This window comes from Henckelia pumila, chromosome 4 (assembly GCF_033568475.1).
Source record: "Henckelia pumila isolate YLH828 chromosome 4, ASM3356847v2, whole genome shotgun sequence".
Classification (NCBI taxonomy): Eukaryota; Viridiplantae; Streptophyta; class Magnoliopsida; order Lamiales; family Gesneriaceae; genus Henckelia; species Henckelia pumila.
Window position 1 is genome coordinate 10,730,937 of NC_133123.1, and position 27,241 is coordinate 10,758,177.

A 27,241-nucleotide genomic window follows, 5' to 3' on the forward strand; every position below is an offset into this window, starting at 1 on the left:
CTCTTTAGATTCTCGATATATTTGATCTTATATCAAATCTTAATCTTGAATATCTCAATATTCAATATATTATATCATGAATTAATGAATATCTTTCGATATATCAAAATTGTAATCATGAATCTCTTAAAATTCTCAATATATTATATCATGATTATTAATTTCTTCAAATTTTTAATATAAAATCATGTTGTGCTACTTTATAGCCATCAACATATTCATGATATTTCATGGGCACCGATATATCAATTGTTTTCATTATGCTACTTTTAGAGCACCAATCTTTATGCTACTTCTAGAGCACCAATGAATATCTCTTATAAATTTGAGTATTGACAACACGTTGTGCTATTCCAATAGCATCAATAAAACAAGAATTATTTTCATTCTCAGTTGGTTACAGGATCGTGCTGATAACGTGTTATAAATCATGAGAGAAATAAGAGAGATGAGTAGAGAGAAGCTGCAAATTTCATTGAACTCAATAATCCTAGGGAAAGATTACAAGATACAAATCTGTACAAATATATCGTTACATATTTATCTTGATCACATATCTTTAATAAGATAATCATCTATAATAATAATATATTTATAACAAAAAAGACACATGTAATTGTTATTATTAGATATGAATAATTAATTCCCAACACATAAAAAAAAAACAAATCAATTATTCTAAGAGATTGAATCAAGCATACACACAGCGTACACACATAGTTAATAATAACATTTATTTTTTATTATATTAAATAATTTAATACATTATATTTTATTATTGAAATACTTTTATTTTATCATGATATATTTAATATGAAAATATATAAGTATAATTTTTTTTTTGTTATTAGTTGATATACGTTTATAATTTTGACTTGTGGTAATATTTTTTTTTACCTAAATATTATTAAAACTAGCTTCTTTTCACATGTATTGTGTGTTTTTGTGCGTATACCATTGCAATTTGTATTTAAACATGATAATTTTTATTATTTTTAAAATAATGGTTTTAAATTTTTTTATTTTTGGAGTGATAGAGTATCTAAAATTTTAAAAATATAGATAAAGTTATGATTGAATATTTAAAAAATAAAGGTCATTGTTAGGAAAAGTATTCGTCAACAAAGTTATATCACGGGGTTATAATTTTAAATGAATATTATTTTTTGGGTTTTATATGTTTATCTTTTTATGATTTTGTTCATACGTGTTATCAAATTTAAATTTTAATCCGCTCTTTTTTTTGTAATTTATTCATTTTTTCGACATGACGCTGACATAGAATCCAATACGGTATTCATGTATATCTATCACATCAGCACTATCAATGAAAAAATTTAAATTGACAAAAATAAAAGCTACATTAAAATTAAAATTTGATAATGTAGAAGATCAAAATTGCAAAATGTCAAGATTACATGACCAAAATTACAGTTTTTCCTAATTTGAATTTCAAATTTAAAATTCACCAAATCAATTAGAAGTTAATTAGTATAAGTTCCCCAACGTTAATTAAATAGTAAGATAAAATTGGAATAATTTTCAAACTATTGTTTGTATTGGATAAATTTTAAAATTTTAGAGATTTCATCCTAAATCAGAGTCGTCGATTAGGACAGGTTATGAGTTTGGCCAAACCCCACCTCGTTGTTGTTATTTATGTTCTTCAATTTGTTATTTTACTATTATTGTTTTTTATGTTATCTAATTTCAAATTTAATCATATATCTTTATATTTTTAGCAATTTTAATAATTTTTCATGGAGATTGCTAACACGACACTACATTACACATATTACCATCATATAAGAGATGCAATGGTCTATCTCATAGACGTTATATCTGAAAAATGACTAAAAACTCAAATATAAAAAACTAAAACTGAAAGTCTCTCAAATATGCAAAACAAAAAAAAAATTTAATATTGTTTTGAATTTGGCGAGTGCTTTAGAAAAGAACGAGTCGTGGAACAAATTTTACCACTGATTTTCATCTCACACTCAAATTCAATAGTTTTATGCCTTTGTTGGGTAATACTAAGTGTTACCAGCTAGCGCACTAAATTTTGCGATTTGCGGATATTTGAAACCTGCAATTACAATCTCTCCATAATGCAATATGACATGTATTGCATAAAAAAATAAAAAAAAAACTCAATGACAACATCTCGCGAGTCAATTTTATAAAATAGATATATGATTCGATTCGATCTATTAAAAAATATTACTTTCATATTAAAAATATTGATTTCATTAAGCATGGATCAAGTCGATACGAACATCGACCCAAGTCTATATACATATAAAATATTCAACTCGGAATGTAAGCATCGTTCATTAATTTCTTATAACTAATCACATTCCAATATTTCACGGTAAATTGGAAGAAAATTACTAAAAAAAGCACATCCAATCGTGCGCCAGCTAATTTAGGCCTTCCACTTGATAGACCCCAAAGGAAAATTTCGACCCTACACTTAGACCAAACATGAGTCGTTAGATTTCGGGTCGGATCGAAATTTTTGATACCAGAAACATGAATATGAATAGCATAGATCGCAGCATGCCAGCAATTATTGGGTATTTTGCTGGCAGCATCTCGAGGCCTCACGTGTAACGAAGAATCTTTTTATTATTATTATTATCATCATCATTATTATTAATATATACTATGAAACATCAAACAAGTGCAAAATATTTATTTTTGGGGCCAGAAACGTAAATAAATGTGAGATGCCCGCGGGCAACGGGCAGAATTTCGGGCAAGGGAGACAATCGCCTCGGAGTTTGGGACTCTGTTGTGCCCACACGAAGGGGCCCAAATCACAAAGATTCTTCGTTGGATTTATTTAAAGATGGTGGGTCCCAATTGTGTAAGTATGTGGGATGTGGGGCCCAGTCCGACGCAGCTCCTAGGTGTAGTGATGGGAAAGGACTAGTGTGTGGGGACTAATTGAGAATAAAACATGTGGGTAAATGTTCCCACTGTTTCATTGATTTTACAGCACTACGGAAACTTTATTTCCCGAAAAATATCTTATATAAATGTATTTTCTTTAAACTTTATATAATTTTATTTTCCAAGTAATTTGTTTAGTATTATATTTATTTAACGTCTTTGTATCATCTTAGGTTCAGTTTATAGTTTATAATAATTATAGTTAAAATAAACATACTTGAACCGAATATTAATAAAAATTGAAAGTTCAAATTAAGTATATTTGAATTTGAGTTGAAATTCAAATAATTTAAACTTTTTAACTCGAAATATTCGATATTCACGAGCTTTTCGAGTGGTTTCTTGAAGATTAAGCTCTGATAATAAAGTTTGGGGGTGTGCTCTAATTGATCATTAAGAGAATCATACACCACATGCTACAAAATATAAAGAGTGGATGGCAAAATGTTTGGTTCTAATGGTTTATTTGTTCCGTGGAGTGCTTGTAATTTACCATTTTTAAGCTCGCCATCATAAATTCTACTATACATATTTTATTGAACATGAGTTGTCAAATATTAGAGTTTGATATATTGAGGAGAATTTTTTTTTAAAATGTTACATCTATAATCAATTTTACGCATATGATTACGCATTATTTCTTAAATTATAAAACTTTATATCATTGTATTTGAGATAATTTTTTTTATTTCAAAAATAATGTGTTACCGTATATATAACCTTCATTATATATATAACATGACTCTATTTTTTATGATCAGTTGCCAAATAACATTTGCTTAATATACAGACAGGATTCTTATTATAATCAACGAAAAATGAGTTAAAAATCTTCACCTTTTGATCTTATAAAAAAAAAATTAAAATAACGTTGACGTACGAGAGACATACCACCTACATCAAATAACAATATAATTCCATAGTCGAAATTAAAAAAATACTGAAATCGAAAAAAAAAAAAAAACTAAATTTCAGTAACATCAACGCTACACTGGATCTCGCACATGCAACTTATTAATTCTAATATAATTTTTAAATAATTAATATATTGAATCATCCTCTTCAACTAATCCTAGACATAATTCCAGAGTCAACCACGCTTTAATCAACACACATTTAACATGTGCCGCGGAATAAGTAAACCTAACGTATAACAAAAACTATGCAATATAAACATTTAAAAATTTATATATATAATATATATATTATGATTTATGGACAACATAATTTAGGAATATATGTAATAAAAAATATGAAACATGAAATAAATTATTTTTTTTTATAAAAATAATGTTGCGTGAAAATGAGTGGTTTGGCTTCAAATTCTGGCAATCGATCGAACTTGGACTAATACTAAAACTATTTATCGGTTTCCTTTTATATCAACCCATGTAATTTGTCCAGATTATTCATATATTTATGTAAAAAGTTTTCTTTATTCAAAATTTAAATTAATTAAACATAAAAAAAAAATAAGAAAGTGTGTCCACCTATATTGATCTACGCAATTAATTAATTATTATTAAATTAAAAAAATGAATGTAAGTCATCGCGTACGTGGCAGCGCCAAGCCAAGTTCATGCATCCGATAAAAGGAAATTGCATCACCTCTTATAATTAATATTATTAAAACTCGAAAATTTCATTGAGAGAATCTCATATGTCAATTTTATCAGATATATTTTTTTTTATTCAACTCGATCCATGAATTTTTATATCAAAAAAATTTCTTCTCATTGTAAATATTAGTCCTGTCAACCCATTTTACGGATATAAACTCACGAGACCATCTTACAAGAAATCCAAATATAGAGGGTCTCCAAGTTGGTAGAGCAGATGAACTCTTGTCCAAAATTCAGGAGTTCGATTTCCCCTGTCAACACTTTCTTGGACTAACCTGCCACACAGGGTTTGCCAAGTGTGGTTTACCTGACTAGCGTAGTCAGGGGCGAACCCAAAAAATTTGGTCGGGGGGGCACATTTACAGACGGAGCTATGTGTTGTTTCGCCCGGGTGGTCGCTTGGACGACCTAATTTTTTTCCTATTTTTTATACATTAAATTTAGTTAACTTTGTCAATATCCCGTGAACAATTTTAAAAATAAAAATATAAAATTTCAACACATTAAAAAATAGAAAGCTTAAAAATTTTAGTTTGGATAGAGATAAAAATCTGGCTCCGGTATTGGATATAATTTATAAAACAATCATGAATGTGCATTTTATATCAACTAAAAAACGGCTAAAAAAGTTAAAACATTATAATCAATTCATAATAATTCATTATACAATTATTTGATGAGTTATTAAACATATTTTCTTTGGAATATAATATATCAATATTATTTAAAATTAACATGTATTATATTTTATTTTATTAAAAAAATAATATAAATATACACTAATAATTTTTTAAAAAATTTGAGGTGGGGCCCATGCCCCCTGGACCCTACATGGGTCTGCCCCTGAGTATAGTTGCAGGCTATTGCGTTAGTTCATGTGTTTACTCAGAACGCACCTAAGGATAACGACTGCGGGTTGAAACCGTCACAAAAAAAAAAAGAAAGAAAAAGAAATCCAAAGATAGATATTTAGCCTCACTTCCTCACATGCAAAGTCCATAAAAAAATTTAAATTTAATATGTATCGATAAATATTCATCATTAAATGTATTATTTATATAATAATATTTAAGAGCAATATCTCAATTCCATGTTTCGATTCTCAAGATAAGGGCAGCAATATTGGGAAAAAGGGTCTCTCTCTTAAAAAAGTTCTTTTTTCGCATGTTATTTTTTTTTTTTTACTTTTGAAAAATTACGGAACCTTTTGGTCCCCCAAGAATGACTCTGTACTTTGCCACACGATTCGAAAGGGGGATAATTTGTGGAAAACAACCAGCAATCTTTAAATATCACACACAACTTTCCACTGTTTCGAGATTCCCTGAATTCCCCGTACTATGGGCGACCAATTTTTTTATCTATAAAGTTTGTTAAACAAATTTGTTAGATTACATATTACAGTTTTAGAAAATGTAAAATTATTATAAGAAGGACAATTCGATTCAAATATAGAATAAAGAGTAATTTTACTATAAAAAATAATGATTTTTAATAGATAGAGACAAATAAGATATTTTTTTTTCACATCGTTTCATATGAGTTTTTTTTATGTAATAAAGTTAATATTTGAATTATTAGACGTCATTTGATTCATGAAATTAAGTGATACACTAAAAAGTAAACATAATATATTTATTTTTTTTAACTTTAATTGTTGTAAAATTTAAATAAAACGATAAAAAGAGGTTGAATCTTCTTCACCAGGATGTATATAATTTATAGTATTATTTAAATGCTGAACACATCCCGATGTAACATCAGCCTATCATCACAAACCACCTAATGCTATTTTTTTTCCCCCACTGTTTTGGACTTTTTCATGCATGTCAAAAAAATATAATAGTATTCATAAAAAAATAAAATTAAAATAATATTATTTTATTATCATCATCAATAATTTCAACAATGGAATAAAAAACTGTACACCACCACACTCGACTGCCAGCTCTCCAAATTCCATCTATTATAAAAACCATAGTCCCCCACCAATAATTTCCTCTACACTCGAACTTTCTTTCCTTCTCCCCCCATCGGGCACCGCCGCTTCCGCCACATCGCCGCCGTGAAACCACCGTCCCTCCACCCTAGCCCGCCACATCCTTCTCCCCAACACATACAAACATGAGGTCTGCTGCTGTATATCACTCTGGATGTGAATATGATCAGCAGTACTTTAAACCCCATTTTCTTGATTCTTGCTTCCTCTGTCACAAACATCTCTCCCAAAATAGTGATATCTTCATGTACAGGTACTTTTTCTGGTTTTTTTTTTTTACATCTGTTTTCTGATCATATGTTATGCTGTGAATTTATTTGAAGATGTGTTTAATTTTACTGGAAATCTGGTGTTAATTTGCAGAGGGAACACTCCATTTTGCAGCCAAGAGTGTAGGCAGGAACAGATCGAGATGGACGAATCCACTGAGAAAAGATGGAAAATTTCATCTTCCAAGAAATCGAACTCTGAATCTACCAAAGAATCTCATACCAAAAAGACTGTACGCACGGGCACCGTAGCTGTAGCTTAAAATTACCCAAATAATTTTTTTTAAAAAAATATTCATACTTCTGAGAGTAATTAAGAGAGAGAGATAGAGATTTATCAGTTTTCAAGCATCCAAGGGCTCTGATTCATCAAGAAAATGAAGGGTCTTTTGATTCAGAGCTGGAATTTAATCCGCGGAGCAATCATCATCTTCTTCTTCTTTTTTACTTTTCTTTTTTCACTGAGATTTCGATCGGTGTAATAATAATCTGTATTGATTTAATAATATTGGTTTCCACTCGATGAAGATGTTTCATCTGGCAGCTTTTTATTATGATCTGGGATTGTGAACAAAAAGTGGGGAAATAAGTAGTGAATTAATGTACATAATTTTGAACACACCGATTTTTTATTTTTTAAAAACTTTCAAATATTCTAATTATTAAATTTCTCTGAAAAAAAAACATCATGTGATTTTCCATTGTTTGAAAATGTACGAAATATCGATGATATGTGGCTCATTTATTATCAAGATATCTAATTGTGATAATCTTCTCTTTATCTAAAAAAATAGAAAATATTTATAATATTTTCACATTTCAAAAAATATAATTATTAAATTTCTCTGAAATAAATATTATGAGATTTTCTATTGTTTGAAAAGTATGAAATATTTATTTTAAAAAAAAAGTATGAAACACACACATACGGCACAGACGTGTGAACATCCCATCATCCTCAATTAAAAAAAAACCATCACATGTAAATTAGCGGTTTAAAATTCAGTTTTGTGTATGATGATTCCATATTTTGATGTCCAAGTGTAAATGGGAAAATCGTGTTCATAAAAAAATGATAATTCACACGAAAAAATGGTATCATATAAATTAATTTGTAACCTCAACTTGAATTTTTAAAAATAATAGGATATATTTGATAAAAAAAGGATATATACCCTAATAGAAATTATGTAGATGGAAGCATGTGTTTTACTGAATTTATGACTGGTGTGGGTTGCATGGGGGAAAAAAACTTGTGAAGTTGAATTTGTTTCGTATGTGCGTATTATATTATACATACAAATAAAAAAAATTCACAACCTTATGGATATTTATAATACACGGATTATTAGAAATAAAGAAGAAGAAGAAAAGCATAGCATACATGGAAATTATGGTTATGCTTGAATTGATGTATTTGATTTGGAATGAAATATTGAAGGATTTGAATTACATATAACTTTTATAGGCACCGTTTGGTTTGAGTTATGATATAAGTAATATATAGATAAGTAGTATAATGTAATAAAAAATAAATAAAAAATGATAGTTAAAATTGTATTGGATTTGATTGATAGATTATGGTTTTTTTGATTTGATTGATTAATTTTTATATAAAAATGTTAAATGACTATTTTGTCTTTTTAACTATAAATAAAATAAAAATTATATTATTTATAAGGGATAATATAGTAATTTAAATTCAATAATTTGATTGATGTGAGATAAATAATTAATCATTTGATTGATGTAAAATAAATACTTAATATATAGATAAATAATATGATGAAAAGAACGTGAGATGAGATGAGATGAGTTATACATATATTAGTAATATCTTGAACAGAACGGTGCCCAAGTCTACATACTATGAAATTTTATGCCTTGACATGAAGTAGATTTGAAATGTATTTTGATTGCATTTACTCGAGGTTGTGCTTGGATCGAGTTATTTGAATTTGATAGATTTAAAATTAATAGATTTGAAAAATCTATTGATTTGAATTTTATTTTTATTAAATCTCTTACTTGGATGAACATAAAATTTCAAAGTGAATTTTAAATTTATTAATTAAAAATATGTTGTTTGGATAAAAAATTTAAGAATTTCAAATCATAGAAAAATTTACTATTATTATTTACAAAAAAACCAGTCCAATTTAAAATAAAATAAATTTATATTTTATTTATTTTAATTGTATTAAACACTAAAATTTACAACAAAAAAAAAATAAATAAACTTTGAACAAAATATTGATATTTTTTTAAAAAACAAATACTAAATTTACAAAATAACCATGTCTAGAGGACCGGATATGCGCGTCGATTCCAAAAAGTAAGAGATCGAGAAGCACAGACGTGAAGAGAGAGATTTGAAATAACCGGTTAGAAAAGTAGATTTCAAACCCAATAAAAAATATATGGGCTTGGATTTCAAATTGAAATCTGCTTTTTAAAATTTTAGGCTCCACTTGGATTGAAGTATTTCAAATCCATGGATTTCAAATGCATTTTTGTTGTTTAGAGAAGTAGCACCACAAACATCAAATCTACTTCTTTTATGTTTATATGGTAATTCATGGTAGTTATGATGAATTTTAAATGCATCCAATAAAATGGTGATTTAAAATCCTTTTTAATCCATCTAAGTAATATGTAAATAATTAAGTTATGAATTTGAGATTTCTCTATATTTCATTGTTAACACTAAAATTATAATCGAAATCAGTCCAAATACATCCTCCCAAGTATAAGGAAGGTTTTAGATTTGAGAAAAATATATCGTGGGAATTTGAAATTCATTGCATTAATTAGTTATGGAATAAGTAAAACATTTTAAAGGGATGACTTTCAAGAAAACGCAAATAAGTCGCACGAATGACTTGGAAATCTTTAGCTCAAAATCCATCAATCTAACTGTAATTTTCAATTTTGTTCATTTAAACAAGTCAAGAAATTTGAATTAAATGAATTCGAAATCTAAATATCGATATTAATTGAATTTACAAAAAAATAAACGTTTTAAAACTAAAATTTATCATTGCTTTTATATTGATAAATTTTGGTTTTAGCAATTTTTTTTGTAAATTCAAAATGTCGCAAAATTAAATATCCACAATCCAAGTAGACCCATTAAAAAATTATTTAACATTGAATATAAATTAGATTCAAAACATTTTCGGATGTCAATTAATAGCAAAATTAATCTAAAACAATTTAAAACATTAAAAAAAGAAGTACTTCAAATTTTCACAAAGTTTTGCTCAATCAGTATCAATGAAAAATAGTTTTTTTTTTTTAAAACAAGTATCAATGAGAAATAAATTATTTTCCGATTGATGATAAATAAATAAAAACAACTTTTTTTATTTGGAAGTTTTTTTGGGAAATGCCCACGTAAGTTAATTTTGTTCTCGCACCAAATTTCACGAACAAACTTCGGAAAAGAGGCCGAGCTTTCAAAATCAAACCAGATAAGAAGGGATGCAAATCGTAAAAGTTTGTCTGAGTTTATTTAATAAGACTCGTTAAGATAAACAAATCAAGCTTAAACTTCACAATATTCAGCTCATTGGCTCGTGAATAGGTTCGTTAGAAGGCTCGTGAGTCATTTCTTATAAGAAAAATAACAGTTTTGTACTTGTGAGTGGTGACAAATAAATATAATAAATCTATTTATTAGAATAAAATTACAAGTTTTTACAAAAATATTATATTTTATGTAAATATAAAATTTAGTTTTTAATGAACTTAATGAATATTTAAATGTATAATTTTAAATTTATTAAGCTCATTTAGAAGATGTTTGACTAAACTTATTAAAAATATCTTATAAGCTGTAGGAGCTTATAAGCTGTTTTAGGAGCTTATTGATTCGAGATCTCGCTATTAACTTATTGGCCTAAAAAGAGTAATCTTTCTCAATAAAGTCGATTGATTAGGGTAAAATTGTATCCCTTTTGAACCGTATGTGCACCTTTTGATGCATACGGTTCAAAAAAGATTGCGAAAAAAAAAGCTTCCTATCTTTGACTCATAACTTCAACCATTAGTTGGGCTGTCTTAAGGCTTTTCAAACTTGCTAAAATCTGTTCTTTCTTCGATCCGAAACTGGACGGAGGACAGCAGCAGGAGAAGAGAGTGCGAGCGGGCAGGGACAGCAAATGAACCGGACGAGCTAGCAGTTCTTAAGTCTTATTTTAAAAATAAGCTGTTAAAGTGTTTGGATAAACTTATTTTAAACAACTTAAAGATGTTGATGCGTTTGGCTTTATAAGATCTTTTTATTATCAAAATTAACAAAAGGGTATAATAATATGAATGTAAAGTAAATATTATATATATACAAAAATAATTTTAAAATTTATGATAAATGTTAAAATTAAATAAAAACTATTTTATATTTTAATTTATATAAATCTCACACTATGAATTTTTTTTAAAATAATATATGTATTATTTTAAAATTACTCAATAATATCTTGATAGTATAGTTTTTTTTAATCATAAGAAAATGATAGAAAAAAAAAATTTAAAATTATATATATTATTTTATATTTAAATATATAAAAATCGTATGCTTTGATTTTTTTTAAAAAAATATTTAATGTTAAAATAGTATCTCGATAGTTTAGTTTTTTAAATTATAAAAAAAATTATAGAACAAAACATTATTTTTTTGACTGGAAACAAAATATTATTTTAATATATGTAACAAATTAATAAAGAAAATTGTAATTGAATATATTATGAAATTGAAAAAAATATATAAAAGGATAATATAAAAGGATAATAGTGGAAAACAAAATATTAAAATAAGATATTTTCGTAAAAAGTAGAGGTGTATCTACTTTTTTAAAAACAACTTATAAGCTGTCAAACAGTTTATTTTGACGGCTTATAAGCTGTTTTGAAAAAAAAATCTCAAACAGTTTTGGAGAGCTTAAAAGCTTCAAAACAGCTTATAAGTTGTTTTTAAAGCTTAAAAGCTCACCCAAACATCCTCTTAAGTTCTATAAAAATTTGACTAAGATCGTGAACTATGAATATATTTGTTATATAAAGTTCAAGCTCGGATAATTACATCCCTATAGAAAAGGAGAAAATAATTACTTGTTTTTATTAATAAAAAAATAAAATGTTAATTTTGGTTAGGTATGATGTGAGACGATTTTATTATATTCGTTAGAGAGACAAATCGCCCAATTCATATATAGAACAAAAAAATAATATTTTTAAAAAATAATATTTTTAGTATACAAAATAATAATATAGATCATCCCGTGAAACGTCTAACACAATTTATTCCGTGGGCAACTTTATATGTAGACTACGTGCTTTATTGTGTGTTCACATGAGTGCAAGATGCCATTTGTCCACAAAAAAACACAACTAAATTTTCTTTGACGTTGTGTTTTAGTTGGAGAGATGTGAGGTGATTTTGGTACTTTCATAGTTGATATTAACATAAATTTACACCCGCAAACGTCATAGTTTATGAATAATTTACTAATTACATCGATCTCACACAAAAATAATGTGAAACACATTCATAATTATATAATAATAATAATTATCAAACAACTTACAATATATGAATAGTAATTCCCATTTATAACATGACTTAGCCTCAATTAATATATCGATACTTAGTATTTTATACCGAATAAATATGGATTGTGTGATATAAAAAAGTAAATATCGTAAAATTATATAATCGCGATAAAGCATATTTACTATAGATTTAGAATAATTTTTTCATGAAATTCGGTCAAATTACTTTTCAATTAGAAGAAAGTCGGGATTCACATTATATGTCGATTAATAGGAAAATCGAGTAATTAATAACAATTTTAAATATATTTTTTGTTTGTTTGTTTGTTTGTTTGTTTGTTTGTTTTTTTATTCAAACATGTACAAAAAATTTAAAAAGAATAAATACCGACAAATTTCACAGAGTAATGCTGACTCAACAGTAAAAGCGGGAAGAAAAAAGGGGTACCCCTCAAATCTTCAAACTAGCTTTTATAATTTGATTCTACCAAAATCTTTTCATTAAGAGGTAAAACACTTGCAAAGAAAAAAAGATTTGCTGGTTCTATTTGTGTCCCCAATTAAGAGAAATGGTATGCTTCTTGATCTCTCACGTTTCATTCTATTCAATTTTATCGAGATTTTGAAATTGATGAAGTGATTCGGCTTTTATTTATACGTTTATAGATCAATCACATGTGTTTTTTTGCACATAAAACTATTCAAATGTACCTTTTATGACACGAATTTTTTTCGATTACGATACGGGTAGGAGAGTTGAAAATTTTTGTGCTTTTTTTATATATTTATGTATGAATTCATATCTCTCTAGGGGGTGTGTTTTTCATAGTCACTCTCTCTAAGTGGTGTCAACGAAACATAAGATTTTATTTTTTCTCGATGTATTGATGTGATGAAATGCGGTGAAGTATACATCAACTTGTCTCCTAGTATTTGTTCTGCATATATATCTTTGTTTTTTTTTTTTGGTGCTTATATGGATTCGACGATACAACGATGTATAGATCGAAAAGAAATTGTTAGTCGATCGATGTTAAGTAAAATAAAAGTAATTTTTTTGTCGTCGGATAAAAGTAGCAACAAAAAACTAAAAAAGCGAGAACAATTATTTACGATTCTCGAAATTTTTTAATATGTGCAGACCAATTTTTTCCCCTAAAATTGTTCTCCTTGGAGAATGGTTAACAATCGTCAAGTTTAAACGATCATAGAGATTAGAAGTAATATACCGTATCGAAAATCTCATATCGTATTGAAAATTACGGTATAAGAAAATTTTATACTAATATCGTATCGAAATTTTCGGCATATCGATTTTTGATATATCGAAATTTTTGGTACTTATAACTGGTATACCGATTATGTAAAAAATTTATGATATACTGAGATTTCGGTACTAAATTGGTATACACAGTTTATACCGAAAAAAACATAACAATTTTCAAAATTTAAATTTATTGTTTTAAAATATTATATATTTTTAAATTTCTAAAGATTATTTCAGTATTCCAGTATATACCGAAATGAGTTGGTTTCTTGTGAGACGGTCTCACGGATCTTTGTTTGTGAGATGACTCAAACCCACACATACTTATAATAAGTAGTTATATTTTTGACATAAAACGTGATACATTATCATGAGTAACTCAATTAGAAGATCCGTTACACAAAAACTCTCGTGAGATGTGAAAATTTACCCGTGAGACCATCTCACGAGAGTTTTTGTGTAACGAAATTTTCAAATTCATACCGTTACTGTACCAAAAAATTTGGTATCATTGTTGTACTGTATCATACCAAAATATTCGATATACCGAAATTCAATAAATTCGATATTTTCGGAATGATAATCTCGGTATATCGAAAATTTGATATTCTTCCCACCTTAAGTATATATCTCACCAATTTGTATTCATGAGACGTAGATGTGTCAAAACGGACTAGCGGGACGAGCCGACCCACAATCCGTCGTAACCCATCATTAGATAGGGCGGGCCGGACCGGTCCATCTTTTAGTCAGATTGGGAAAACACCAACCCAACCCACCTATTTTAGGTTGCGAGGCGGGCCAACCTAGCGTGTCTACCTGTAATTTGGCTGGTTTTGGCGGGCCAACCCGCACCCATCCCAATCCACCATTAGGGCGGGGCGGGGCATGTCTGCCCACTTTTTAGATGGGTTGAGAAAATACCAATTCAACCCACCTATTTTGTATGGCAGATCGGGCCAACCCGACGGATCTAGCCCATTTTGCAACCTCTAATGAGACGTGTCAATCCGGCCTTTATTTACCTAATTTGGATATAAAAAGAATATTTTCTCATAAATGATCAAAATAAAAAATCTACCTCACAAAATTACCGTTCAGCTGCCCAACAATTTCTGCCCACCTCGTCCCCAATCACTAAAACCCGGGTTTTAGTTTTTTTTTTTTCGTATCACTAAAATACGGTACCAAATTTTAGTTGTCAGAAACGAGTTGTGCAACATTGGCTGGACAGATGAAAATTTCTATATATATATATATATATTTTGAAGATATTAAAAATTAAATATGTGCCCCAACTAAAAAAAATAAAATAAAATAAAATAAAACATGAAAAACATGAATTATGGTGCATAACATTTTTAACTGCGATTCTTGGAACTCGTGATCCAGAGAGGTGAAGGCACAGGATCGGGGAGAGATGATGAGCTTGAGATTATTGCCGCAAAAGTTGGTGGAATTTCTTCTTCCAGTTCTCGGAATGGAAGTCGCAATTCCGGTGGAAATGGAGTCTCTTCTCTCAGGGGCAAGGGGGTCGTTGCGGGACAATCACGGAGCCAAGTTCCAAGCTTCGACAATGCAAATACTGCTTCAAACGGAAAATTTCGTACTTGTTCTTGCGGAAGATTGTTGAAGAGGAAGAGGACTGAAATTAATGTCAGGCCGAGAGTTGATCGCGATACTGGTAAACTCTGCCGCTCATTTCTTCATGTTTCTTTGTAATTTGCTAGTTTGTGACTATTAACATTCGCTTGAAAACATCAATGTTGCTGGACTCTCTCCTGTGACCTTATCTATGCAACTGATGGAGGACGATTCCTCGTATCTAATGGACTAAAATGTACTACCCTATGAATATAAGAAATACGACAATGTGATTATTTTGTCAAATTTTCCCTGTATGAGGACACAATCTAGCATTCTAAAGAAGTGAATGGGAATGTATGGTAAACATTGCTGCCAGAGTAGGTTGCTGCAACTTAAGCTGTCGGTGATTCACATTTTTGTCTGCGCAGGGGATGATGATAAATACATGGATCTCAATGATTGTGGGATCGAGAGAATTGATGAAGCTGAGTTTCGGAATAAGAGAACACATTCTATGCCGAGGCCTTCCACCAGGCAAGAATCAGATGAAGGTTGTTCTGCGGCCACTTTCAGGAAACATGTTGCAGGTATAAAACTAAAAGATATCCTCTGCTGATCTTTCTAGACCCTTTTCTCCCAATAATTCTAGACGAACATATAAAGCAACTTCATATGTATTAAAAGGTGGCAATTTGAATTTTTTCTGTAGGCTAGAACTTGATTTGGATTTTTTGCAGTAACTTCTTATGGACTCTTTGTATCACATAGGCTATGACCATAAAAATAGAAATACAGCGGTGTTATGTATTCAACGATTGCAAGTTCTTCTTCCTATAATAGGACGTCTTCATGTGCAGATCAAAATTCAAATGGCATCTAGATATAACATTTTCAGGATCCTAAAGCCTCTGCTGCCCTCTTTCTGTGAGATCAAGTATAGTATTTGGTTTGTCTTATCAAAGATATACTGTAACGAATCAACATAAAAAGAACCATCTTTAGAATTTGATTTTGCTGCATCTTCTACTCTTTTTCTCCTCCACCTATTATACATCTTGAAACCCCAGGAGTTTAAAGAGCCTGAAAAGAAGGCCATTGCATCCGATGTGATCAAATCTTACCCTTCTCTTGCTTAATCAATAACGGAATGCTACCTTCTTGAAGAAATTATTTAGAAGGCTGTTGTAAATAATGGTGCTGATGCCGATTGCTGCAACACAATAGTAGTTTTCTCATACAGTCATACTTTACATTGCAGGCGACAACAACAGAGATATGGATCTCCATGACAATGAGATTGAAAGAATCAGCAAAGCTGAGTTTATGAAAAGTAAATCAAGTTCTTTGTCAAAGATAAGGACGTCAGCCAGGCAAGAATCAAATGAAGGTTATTCTGCAGCAACTCATAAGAAGACAGCAAAGTGGATGGAAAAAAAGTTATTCCCTACTGGTCTTTCTGGATCCATCTTGCCTGAGAATGCTGAAAGTGATTCTAATAATTGGATGCTGGATAGATCAAGTTCATTTGTGAAAATAGCTGAGCGTATGACCTTTATATTTTGATCTGCTTTCTGTTCCTTGGATTCTGAATTTTAATAAGTGGTTTTTGTCATGGAGATAACATTAGGCAACTGAGTTACAATAGTAGTACATAGGCCAAAGATTAGGAAGATAAATTCAGTGTTGGCAAAGATGCATCAGTTCCATCCTCACTACAAATAGATGATTTGTATTTCTCTTCCCTATGATACGAGAACTTTGCTTTTCATATATTTTTATGATGCTCTTTGAAGATATCTCTCACTGTCTAAGTCACATGCTCTCAACTCTTCAGAACTTGATTTTGGGGTCGCCTTGACACCAGCTCCTCCTCCACTGCCCCGTGAATTTAGAAAGCTTTGGAAGCCTGATGAAAATTGAAAATACTAGAGTTTTAGTTGACCTTTTCCATAGGAAAATTTCTTTTCTTCAATTCTGAGCTGCTCACACAATTGAAGATCTCAGTCAATGTCTGAGTTGCATGTTGCTAAATCTTCAGAATTTAATTTTCTTCTTGTTCGACTCCATCCTCCTCTGTCACAACCCCAGTGATTTAGAGTGCCTTGGAAGCCTAAAGGAAAAGAAAAGACTGTCATTTTGTTGATTTCCTCCAAGATTCTCTGTTTTAAAATCCCAAATGCAGCTTGCACTACTTGTTTCATCTCATTGCAATATTTGTGAAGGGAATGGCCATGAAGATATGATTTCCCATTGTGTTGAGACTGAGGAAACTGATGAAGCCGAGTTCGGGACCGAGAAACCTCACGACATATCAAAAATAGGCCCTTCAAACGGACAAGAAATAAATAGAGGTTATATCACCACTAGGAAGAATGTTGATGGTGTGAGGAAAAACGTATCCTCTTCTGCCCTTTGTGGATCTCTTTCTCCTGAGGACGCTAATAGCGATTCTGATCAAGGACAATCCAACAAGCGGAGGCCATGTGAAGAAAAAGGTGATGATTTGGAAATCTTTGATCTGTTTGCTAGCGTTTGGATCTTAAACTTGGAAAATATTATGCTTCCAGATACAATGAATACAATTGATTAATGCAGGATAATGATCCTTAAGCCTATCAGTTTGTTTATTCGGTTTAGAAGATATGTTGGCTCTTGTATGCATTAGAAGTATAAAATGGTTTGCGGTCCGATTATAAAATATAACGCAAATTTAGAAGATATGTTGGCTCTTGTATGCATTAGAAGTATAAAATGGTTTGTGGTCCGATTATAAAATATAACGCAAATCTCTCAACAGGGATAAAAAAATTGAACTTTTCCTGAACCAGAAACAGGAGTTTAATTATTTATATCATTTTTCTGCAAGAGACTATTTTTTCATCAACTTATGAGTTATTTCATCGCAATGATCTCTTGTCTAGGTACATGTTTCAAGTCTCAAATGAGAAATCAATTCCTAAGAATGTTATTTTCTGACCTCTTTTGCACTTCGCACTCTTCTATATAAGCTAAATAGCTTTAATACATGCCGGGTGTTGTAACACATGGAATTGATAGAGCCGTGGATGCAAAAAAAACCTGGATATCTTGTCATTTGATTATGATGTGTCATGTAAAAGAAGTAAATGCAATAGTTTTTCAAAAATTACCACTGGTACACATTAAGTAACCGTTTCCTTGTTTTATGTATTCATCCTAGGGAATGACAATGAAGATATGGAACCCGAGAAAGTTGGAATTGAGAGAACTGATGAAGACGATTTCAAGAATAAAAAAACAAATTCTGCACCAACGATGGCTCCCTCAACCTGGCAAAATGAAGGTTGTTCTAGTGAGAAAGGCAAATGTGTGAATAAAAAGATATCCAACGTTCACTCTGGTTCCCTTTCTTGTGGGGATGTTAGCGTCAATTTTAATGGAGATCCAGACAAGTCAAATTCATTTATGAAAGAAGGTGATAATTTTATTTATTTTGATTCACCGCATGCCAGTTGGCACTTGACCGTAGATTCAATTCTCAAGAAAATTTGGTACTGCTACTTAAATAATAGTGTCTCATGTTTTATGTATTAATTCTAGGGAATGGTGATGAAGATATGGATCCTGAGAAAGTTGAAATTGAGATAATAGATGAAGCTGAGTTCAGGGATAAGAAAATGCATGGTGTGTCAAAGGGAGCTCCTTCAACCAGGCAAAAGCTAAACAAAAGATATTCTGCAGCAGCCTCTGGGAAGAAGGACACATGTGTGAGGGAAAAGATATCTAACTTCCACTTCTGTTCCCATTCCGTTGAGGAAGTTAGTGTCGATTCTAATGGAGATCCATTCAAGTCAAGTTCATTTGTGAAAAAAGGTGATAATCTGATTTTTTCTGTTTTACCTGTATGCGATTCGTTTAAATTTGGTACTGTTTGGGTCATGGGTGAAAATGTTTGTCTTCAAAGTCAATATGAGTACACTTCAATTTAGAAAACCATCATACCTCATTTGAGTTCTCATTTGCGCAATGATGCTGGCTATAATCCAGGCTTGCATACATTCTAAGTGTCCAAGAGTTCTAAGAAGTCAGAAACTATTAAACAGAGCAGTAAAATGTTTTGAACCATATAATCACTCTTTTTGGTGGAACTTCTCGATTTAACTTTTAAACATCATGTCATATGTGCGGTTAGCTGTTTCAGTTATATAGATCTTTATAATTGTCTAATATTCTGATTCACTATACCAAATAATTGGATTCATGCAGTTAGGTCCGTGGCTACATACTGATTTTCATGCTAACAAATCAATTTGGTTTTTGAATGTTGGACATTGTAAGAGATATTAATAACCAAAAACATATTAACTTGGCAGCAGGATTTGCAGTTACTTAATTATGTGGAGCTAAGATTTATAAACACAGAGGTAAAATGAAAGGGTACACACAATGCCAATATAACAGTAATTTGCTTCATATCACAGACTTGTAATATTCTGTTTGAGCAACAAGTAACTTGCTCATATCGTGTTATTAATTTTCATAATTACTGGTTGAAATTGTTATAGCTTTTCATATCTAGATCTTTGAATATTTAGCTTTACGGTTAATATGGTTACAGATTAGCGTAATGTAATGTACTATTCTTCTTGATTACATTTTTTTAGAAAATAAATTGATTTGCCTAATTGCCTTATATGACAGCCACGGCGAATGAAGCTGAAGAAATTGAGTTTGAAATGATGGGTAAAAACTGCATCAATATAGAAGATTCTATTTCCCGCAGAAGAAACAAAATTGATCAAGAGTGGGACAAAAATCTCCCCGATGATGTCAACAGCTACTATCAGGAATGGATTAACTCTAACTCAAGCATTCAGTCCAAAAGAAAATTGAATATGAGTGGCGAAGATGATGATAATCTAAAAGCCGAGAAAATTTGCTCAAGTGTTTTGGAAAATGATAATGAACTTGGTATTGCAAATCGGACTAGGTCAAAGACAGGGATAGTGAAAAAATTTCCTGATGTTGACAAATATTCGTCTTCCAGTGATAGTATTTTTAAAAGTATGGGCGATGAAGATTGTAGAGTGGACAAATCTTCTCTCTTTGATAGTTGGGAGCCAAGGTACCATGACGTACAAGAAATTGAATCGGTGAAGGTGTCAGCAGCAAAGTGTTCAGATTACAGTAAGAAAGAAAGGACTGCTGTAAGGGGTTCTTCCAAGAAATGGCACTTTCCTAATCTTTATAGAGAAGAAGCAAGATGCAATCAGTTCTCTTCTAAGGAACAGGAAGGCTCTTTTAAAAAGACATGGTTGAGCGTCGATGCCTCAAGAAAAAGAAACGAGGAAGGGACATCATACAAGCCAAATAATGTCTCGGAAGTAAATTATGACAAAAACACAATTCTTTGTGATAACTCCAATGACGAAGAGGCCTTTAAAAATAGAAGTGATGGTGTAGAAGAGAACTTACTGAAATGCCCAAACTTAGAGCAGTTGTACACTCAGAAGCATGGCGATGAAGCAGGAGCCAACGGCCCCAAGGACCATTCAAAAGATGAAGATAGTGGTCCGACTGATTTTGGGGTTCAGAATCGATGTAGTCAAGCCAGTTCAGGTTTCCATGATAACAATGATAAACTGCCCGTGGCTGATGGAAGAGAGCACCTGAGAAAATGGAAGCAAGTTTCTTCAAAACAATATGATTTCTGGAAATTGATGGCAGATTCTGTGTTGGAAAGGGGACAAATGCCTGAGAAGATAGAAAGTGATGAACTAGCTAACCAGGTACCCATACCTAAAGTTCAAAATAATCTGCCGTTGAAATTCAGATTTGAGGACGAGTTACCAAAAGCAGTGGAAAAAACAGAATATGAGAAAGAGATAGAAGGATTGTTTGCTGAATTAGACTTTTCTTTGGCATTGGTGCAGATGGGTTCATTTGACTTCCCTGAGGTAAGTCCAGCTTAATCACCATTTATGATCTCTGATTGAAAAGCATGTTTATCGTTATAGAGAATGTGAACAGTCTCAATGACTATTTTATGTGGTATAATCTATAGATATGCTCTCCACATTTCCATAGAAACTTCCCCGGAAAATGACTGGACATCTCTTTTAGTTTAAATTTTCAAAGCAAGAGATCAGCTACTTGTTAATAAATTTTCCCTAGTCAGGTTGTTCGTTGTTAAAGTGGAATGATCTCTAGGTTTCTTCTGAGAACAGAGAAATTTTGGAGACTGTTTCATAACATTCTTCCTTTAACAGTACATCATCTGTTCACCTTTCTCAGGATTACTGCAGTTATTTTACTTGATGTTTTATCAGATACTACCAATGGAACCATCTAAAAAATCTTTTTATTGGTAATATGATTTTCGTTTCTTGCAAATTTGAGCTCGTGTTTCAGTTTGACTTGCCATTATAAACCAATAGTTGAGTGTTTGAAGTTGGTTAAATGAACTAGAATACTATATGTAAGTATATTTCATGGTAACTAATAAAGTTATGTAAGAAATTTTTATCCATCTACCGAGAAAATTTGGTTTAACCAATCTCTTAAGTAATTGTTAGCTGGATATCGCTGTGGAGACTGTCATATCATGGGGAGTTTAGGAGGTAAGGAAAATGAAGGGGGCTGGTGCCTCCCAAAATTTGTAATGTTTTATGCAAAATTGATGACTGGGAATATTTTTCCAAAAAACATTTATGTACAAAATACTATAATGAATAAAGATAATTCCTCCGAAATTTTCATTTAATCTTTCCCATTTACCTTATTTTATCTTCCAAGCACCTAAATATCAAATTTGCAACTCAAAAACACGTTAATAATAGATAGGTAAGTAGATTGTAGTTTAATACTATCTTTTCTAATTCTGTTTCTCTATGCCATCATTGATTTTCGATGATTAAAGTTTTAGCTTTCGTCTTTTTTTTTTGTTGCCAGAATTGATTGCTATAGTATTTATTATGGATGAAGTAATGGAAAACTTGGCATTTTAATTATTTCTAATTTTAGGTCATTTATTTTTATTGAATGGTTTCTATTTTTTACTTTAAATTATATTATGTTTTTGAATCAATTTTTGTTACTTAGTAGTTAGTAAATACTTTCTTGGCACGCCATGTGTGATATATGTTAAAGTTTTTTTTGTGTGTTAATCTCGATATTATATTAAAATTAAAAACTTTAAAAATGGTTTTTTTTATAATAATGTTTTATGTTATGATGACATAGTTATTTAAAAGTAAAAAGCATAGATAAAGATAAAAAATATTTTATTAGGATATGGTAATTATAGATAAAAAGAAAATTTAGCAAAATAGTTTTATTGTATTTTTATTAATTAAAAATGGAATATTTTTGTAATTTGAAAAAATGATTACTTTTAGTTTATCAAAAAAATACGCTAATACCAAATTTTTTGTTACTCTAAGCCCCTCAACCTTAAGTATGTAGTATAGGTTAAACAATATACTTATACTTTATAATAGTAATAATTAATAAAATTGAAAATTTATATTCGCACCCAACCCCCCTCAAAACAAAAATTTCTTCTGCCCTTGAATTTATCAACTGCATAGTTTATGGTGTAAACTATATGAGGAAGTATGTTCGTATATTCCACTATTATAAATGCTCGACCTGAAACTCCTAAACTTGGAATGCTGATAACTGCAACAAGAACCACACTAACAATTTGCAGAATCAGATGAGCGTCATTTGCACCTCTATTAAGCTGGACTAATTTTTTTCCCATGAGCAAGAGCTAATTTTAGACCAACATAGTTCAAGAAGTGTGATGGCTAATGCTCTTTCAATGGCCTGCAGGTTCATAATGTAGATACAAATGCTCATGGTGAAGAAACTCAACAATCCCGATGTGCCAGAGGGGATCATGAGTTGTTCTTGCAGGATGACATGGGGTTAAGATGCATATACTGTTCCCATGTGGAGCTTGGACCAAGAGATGTAATGCCCATGTGGGTAAGTGGATTTACTTTGATCAACGCATATTTGTCAGATAAGAATTTGAGCTAATTAACCCGAAACTCTGTCTTCATTTCCTGCATTGTTTTCCATCACACTGGAAAGTGTTCTTTTATTTTCAAGGTTAAGTTTTTTCTTTTCATATATGATCTTAATTTAGCTGGCAAACATACTGGCATCAAACTTATGCAGGTAGAAAAAATTTGTAGAGTATCAGGAAGGACAAGATATTCTGAAATGGGGCAGCTTCCCGAGTTTGACCAACTCAATCTCACATCTTCAGGGCATGATTTTACTGATTTTGGCAATAATGGAAACGGAACAGTTTGGGACGTTAAGCCTGGTGTAAAAGAAAGCATGTACAAACATCAGCAAGAAGGATTTGAATTTCTTTGGAAAAATTTGGCAGGCAGCATTAAACTTGGTGAACTGAGGAGTTCTGATCCTAGTGGAGTGGGTGGATGCATTATCTCTCATGCTCCAGGAACTGGGAAAACCCGTTTGACCATAGTTTTTATTGAAACTTATTTAAAATTGTTCCCAAGTTGCCGACCAGTTATAATTGCTCCCGCGAGCATGCTTCTAACTTGGGAAGAAGAGTTCAAAAAATGGAATGTCGAGTTCCCATTCTATAATCTCAATAATCCAGAGCTCTTGGGCAATGAAAACAACACCGCTCTCCGACTTTTCTTAGGGCCTAGTGGCCATAACAAGGAGTTGATCCGCATGGTAAAGATTTATTCATGGCATAGAGGTAGAAGCATCTTGGGAATCAGCTATAGTTTGTATGAGAAGTTGGCTGGGCAGAAATACAGAGAAGGGAAAAAGAAAAAGAAGAATAATAGAGTTGCAGTTGACGACAAATGTGAAGCTTTAAGGAAAATACTACTCGAAAAGCCTGAATTGGTTGTTCTTGACGAAGGGCATACTCCTCGTAATGAGAGAAGTAATATTTGGAATGCTCTCCTCAACCTCCATACCAAAAAGCGGGTCATTCTTTCTGGAACTCCTTTCCAAAATAACTTTGCTGAACTCTTCAACACATTGCGTTTAGTGAGACCAGCATTTGCTGATGTACTTTCGCAAGAAAAATTTTTTGCTGCGGAAATGATAACATCAAGGAAAATGCCAAGGAGAAAACGTGAGGGGAAAAATGCTCAATCTACTTCAATATCGAAGGCCATGAACTCTGCTGTGGAGAGGTTGAAACTTGCCATGTCACCATTCGTGCATGTACACAAAGGCACCATTCTTCAGCAAAGTCTCCCGGGATTGAGAGATTGTGTAGTGCTTCTAAAACCCCCAGCACTACAGAAAAGTTTAATTGATAGATTAGAAGGGCTGCAAAGCACATTTGAGTTTGAGCATAAGGTTGCATTAATATCTGTGCACCCATACCTTCTCCAATTCTGTGGTTCAGTTGAAAAGCAGTGGCTTGGAATTGACATGGGTGCAATTGAGGCATCTAAGCTCAATCCTAACGAAGGTGTTAAAACAAAATTCATCTTCGAGCTTGTCCGCCTTAGCTTGGCAATGAATGAAAAGGTGCTCATATTTAGCCAGTACATTCAACCTCTAGAACTAATAAAGGATCAGCTGAAAGAAACTTTTATGTGGGTGGATGGGAAACAAATTTTCCAGATGCAAGGGAAGCTGGATCAAAGGCAGCGTCAACTGATGATAAACATATTCAATGATCCACAGAGTGAAGCAAAAGTCATGCTTGCCTCGACAAAGTGCTGCTCAGAAGGTATAAGCTTAGTTGGGGCGTCTAGGTTGGTTCTGCTGGATGTTGTCTGGAATCCCTCAGTTGAACAGCAAGCGATAAGTCGTGCATACAGGATTGGGCAAAAGAAATATGTTTACACCTATCATCTGATGACTTCTGGGACGACTGAGGGTGAAAAGTACTGCCGACAAGCTGAGAAGGAACGATTGTCTGAGCTTGTGTTTACCTCTTCTTCTAATGAAGGTGACAAACATAAGCACCCTGCTACTGGTATTGAGGACAGGATCCTTGAGGAGATGGTTGGTCATGCAAATCTAAATCCAATGTTTGAGAAAATTATTAATCAGCCAAAGGATACTGACTTAAGTCGAACTTTTTGTCTCACAGCTTGAGGATATGCACAGAAGTATTTCAGGTATCTCTATCTATGATGTGTGCCGAGTATCTTTATTAGATGTTATGACTCATGGTACCCAAACGATTGAGAGAGTACTTTATACAAATCCCGTCAATCAAATGAAATGTCTTCTCCCAACTGAGATTCTGGAAATATAATTTCCAATGGTGAATATCACATAGTTTTAGAGTTTAGACTAGATGTAGCTATTATGGATCGACAGAGGTGATTTAAACAATGACTTTGAAGCCTTTAGGCATGTATGTAAGGTCTATGCATTCTCACTAGATGACCAGGAAAAACACCAAGTACTTCACCTTGCACATGACTGTCACCTTTCTTGTTACATGTGATGTGAGAAATATATCAAGAAGCTGGCATGCTAACTGCTTCTTCCTGATTTTCCTTACTCTGACTTGAAAACAAGAGCATCTCGATTTCTTTAAGATGGTAGGAAGCAACAGTTTTGGATCATTATTTTTAGTTTCAAATATTCGTCATAAGAACATAGAGAGATATAGTTGGGGAAGCATATCATATTTGTTACAAAGCATTTATCCTCTTCTAAACTATCTTGTACCCCCGCCATTATTTTTCTGTTTCAGATTTCATGTACAATATTTTTTTCTGCCTAAGAACCCAAACCCATTGTCAGCGTCCCTAGTTAAAATTTCTGTGTCTCTCCACTTTTGATAGCTTTAGAGTCTATACTTTTTTTTAAAAAAACCCTAATTGTTAAAAGATCTGTTTGGACAAATACTCATAAGATGTTTTATAAAAGTTTTTTTTTAATACATTAGAAGTTGTTTTAAGAATAATATGTTTAGACAACAATTCCACAAAAAACATATTTATAGTTAAAAATAATTAAAAGTTAGGAGGATTATTCATAAAACCTTGTACTTATAAATTCTTTTATTCTCACGTTTTTTGTTTGCGTTTTATTACCTGTTTGATCCACGTTTTCTATTTTGAAAACATTAAAAAAATACTTACAAGTTATTTTTTAAAAAACTATATTGGACACAATTTTTTAAAAAACATTTTCATAATTTTTTTACTAAAATTTTGTCCAAATACATATTTTATGTTTTTTCACGTGTAATATTAAAAATAATTTAAAAATTTATCAAACAATTCATAATATACTTGTACACTCTTTCTTACAAAACATAATAACTCTACCCGCCTAGTCACCAATAGCCCTGGCCGCCTTCTGCTTCACCACCACTGCCACCATATTCATCTTTATTAATCATCCTGTCAGTGACGTGTATATATTTATTTGCATTTTGTATATATTGTATTGTATTATGAAGCTTATTTATGAATAAACATGATTCAATTACATATATATTACATCAAGAATGACGGTTATATGTCATTGCATTCTATGATTATATACAATCCTATAAAAAAAAAAAATCAACCACCTAGACAATGGATGATCACTGGCCGGCGGCCACCGCCACCTTTTACAACATTTGCAGTGTTATTTATTTAGTTTCACTATTTATTTGCAGGAGCCAAATACAAGTCTCGTATCCTTGTCAATTTGAATCAACTTCTTTACATTTTCCGAAGTGCGAGTCCTCCGACATGTTACTTTGTACAGTTACTGAATCCGGAAAACTGTCAGCTCAGCTCAAGCCATCATTCACCTGCAAAACGCGATTACTGGAGAACATTTACTTCTTTTAGATTGACTGCTACAGATTGATTTTTATTGGATAGTTTATATTTATGGATTTTCTGTTATTCTCCTGTGAATTTCTTCAACTATTTCCAAAGATATAATTTCTTTTCATTTCAGAAACTATGAGGACTCCTGACATTTGCTCGTAGTATTAATTATCTTTGAAGAAAACTTTGTCAAGCTGTGTTTC

General features: G+C 31.3%; 1 protein-coding gene across 1 annotated transcript; it reads left to right on the forward strand.

Annotated features, from left to right (window-relative positions):
• Nucleotides 1-6,704: 6,704 nt before the first annotated feature.
• On the forward strand, nt 6,705-27,162 carry LOC140860479 (uncharacterized). The gene is made up of 13 exons (XM_073263488.1): nt 6,705-6,832; nt 6,943-7,081; nt 15,061-15,352; nt 15,684-15,842; nt 16,514-16,798; nt 17,478-17,750; nt 18,455-18,709; nt 18,835-19,107; nt 19,936-21,191; nt 23,071-23,226; nt 23,422-25,257; nt 25,346-25,373; nt 26,879-27,162. The coding sequence occupies exons 1-13, from the start codon at nt 6,705-6,707 to the stop codon at nt 27,073-27,075; spliced, it is 5,277 nt and encodes a 1,758-aa protein (XP_073119589.1). The 3' UTR covers nt 27,076-27,162.
• The last annotated feature ends 79 nt before the right edge of the window (nt 27,163-27,241 follow it).

Bases quoted from the DNA above. Each gene is read 5' to 3' on its own strand.
- LOC140860479 (XM_073263488.1), top strand. From the start codon at position 6,705: ATGAGGTCTGCTGCTGTATATCACTCTGGATGTGAATATGATCAGCAG. The intron at 16,799-17,477 runs GTATGACCTTTA...ATATTTGTGAAG, and splicing joins ATTTGTGAAAATAGCTGAGC to GGAATGGCCATGAAGATATG. The intron at 17,751-18,454 runs GTGATGATTTGG...TATTCATCCTAG, and splicing joins GAGGCCATGTGAAGAAAAAG to GGAATGACAATGAAGATATG.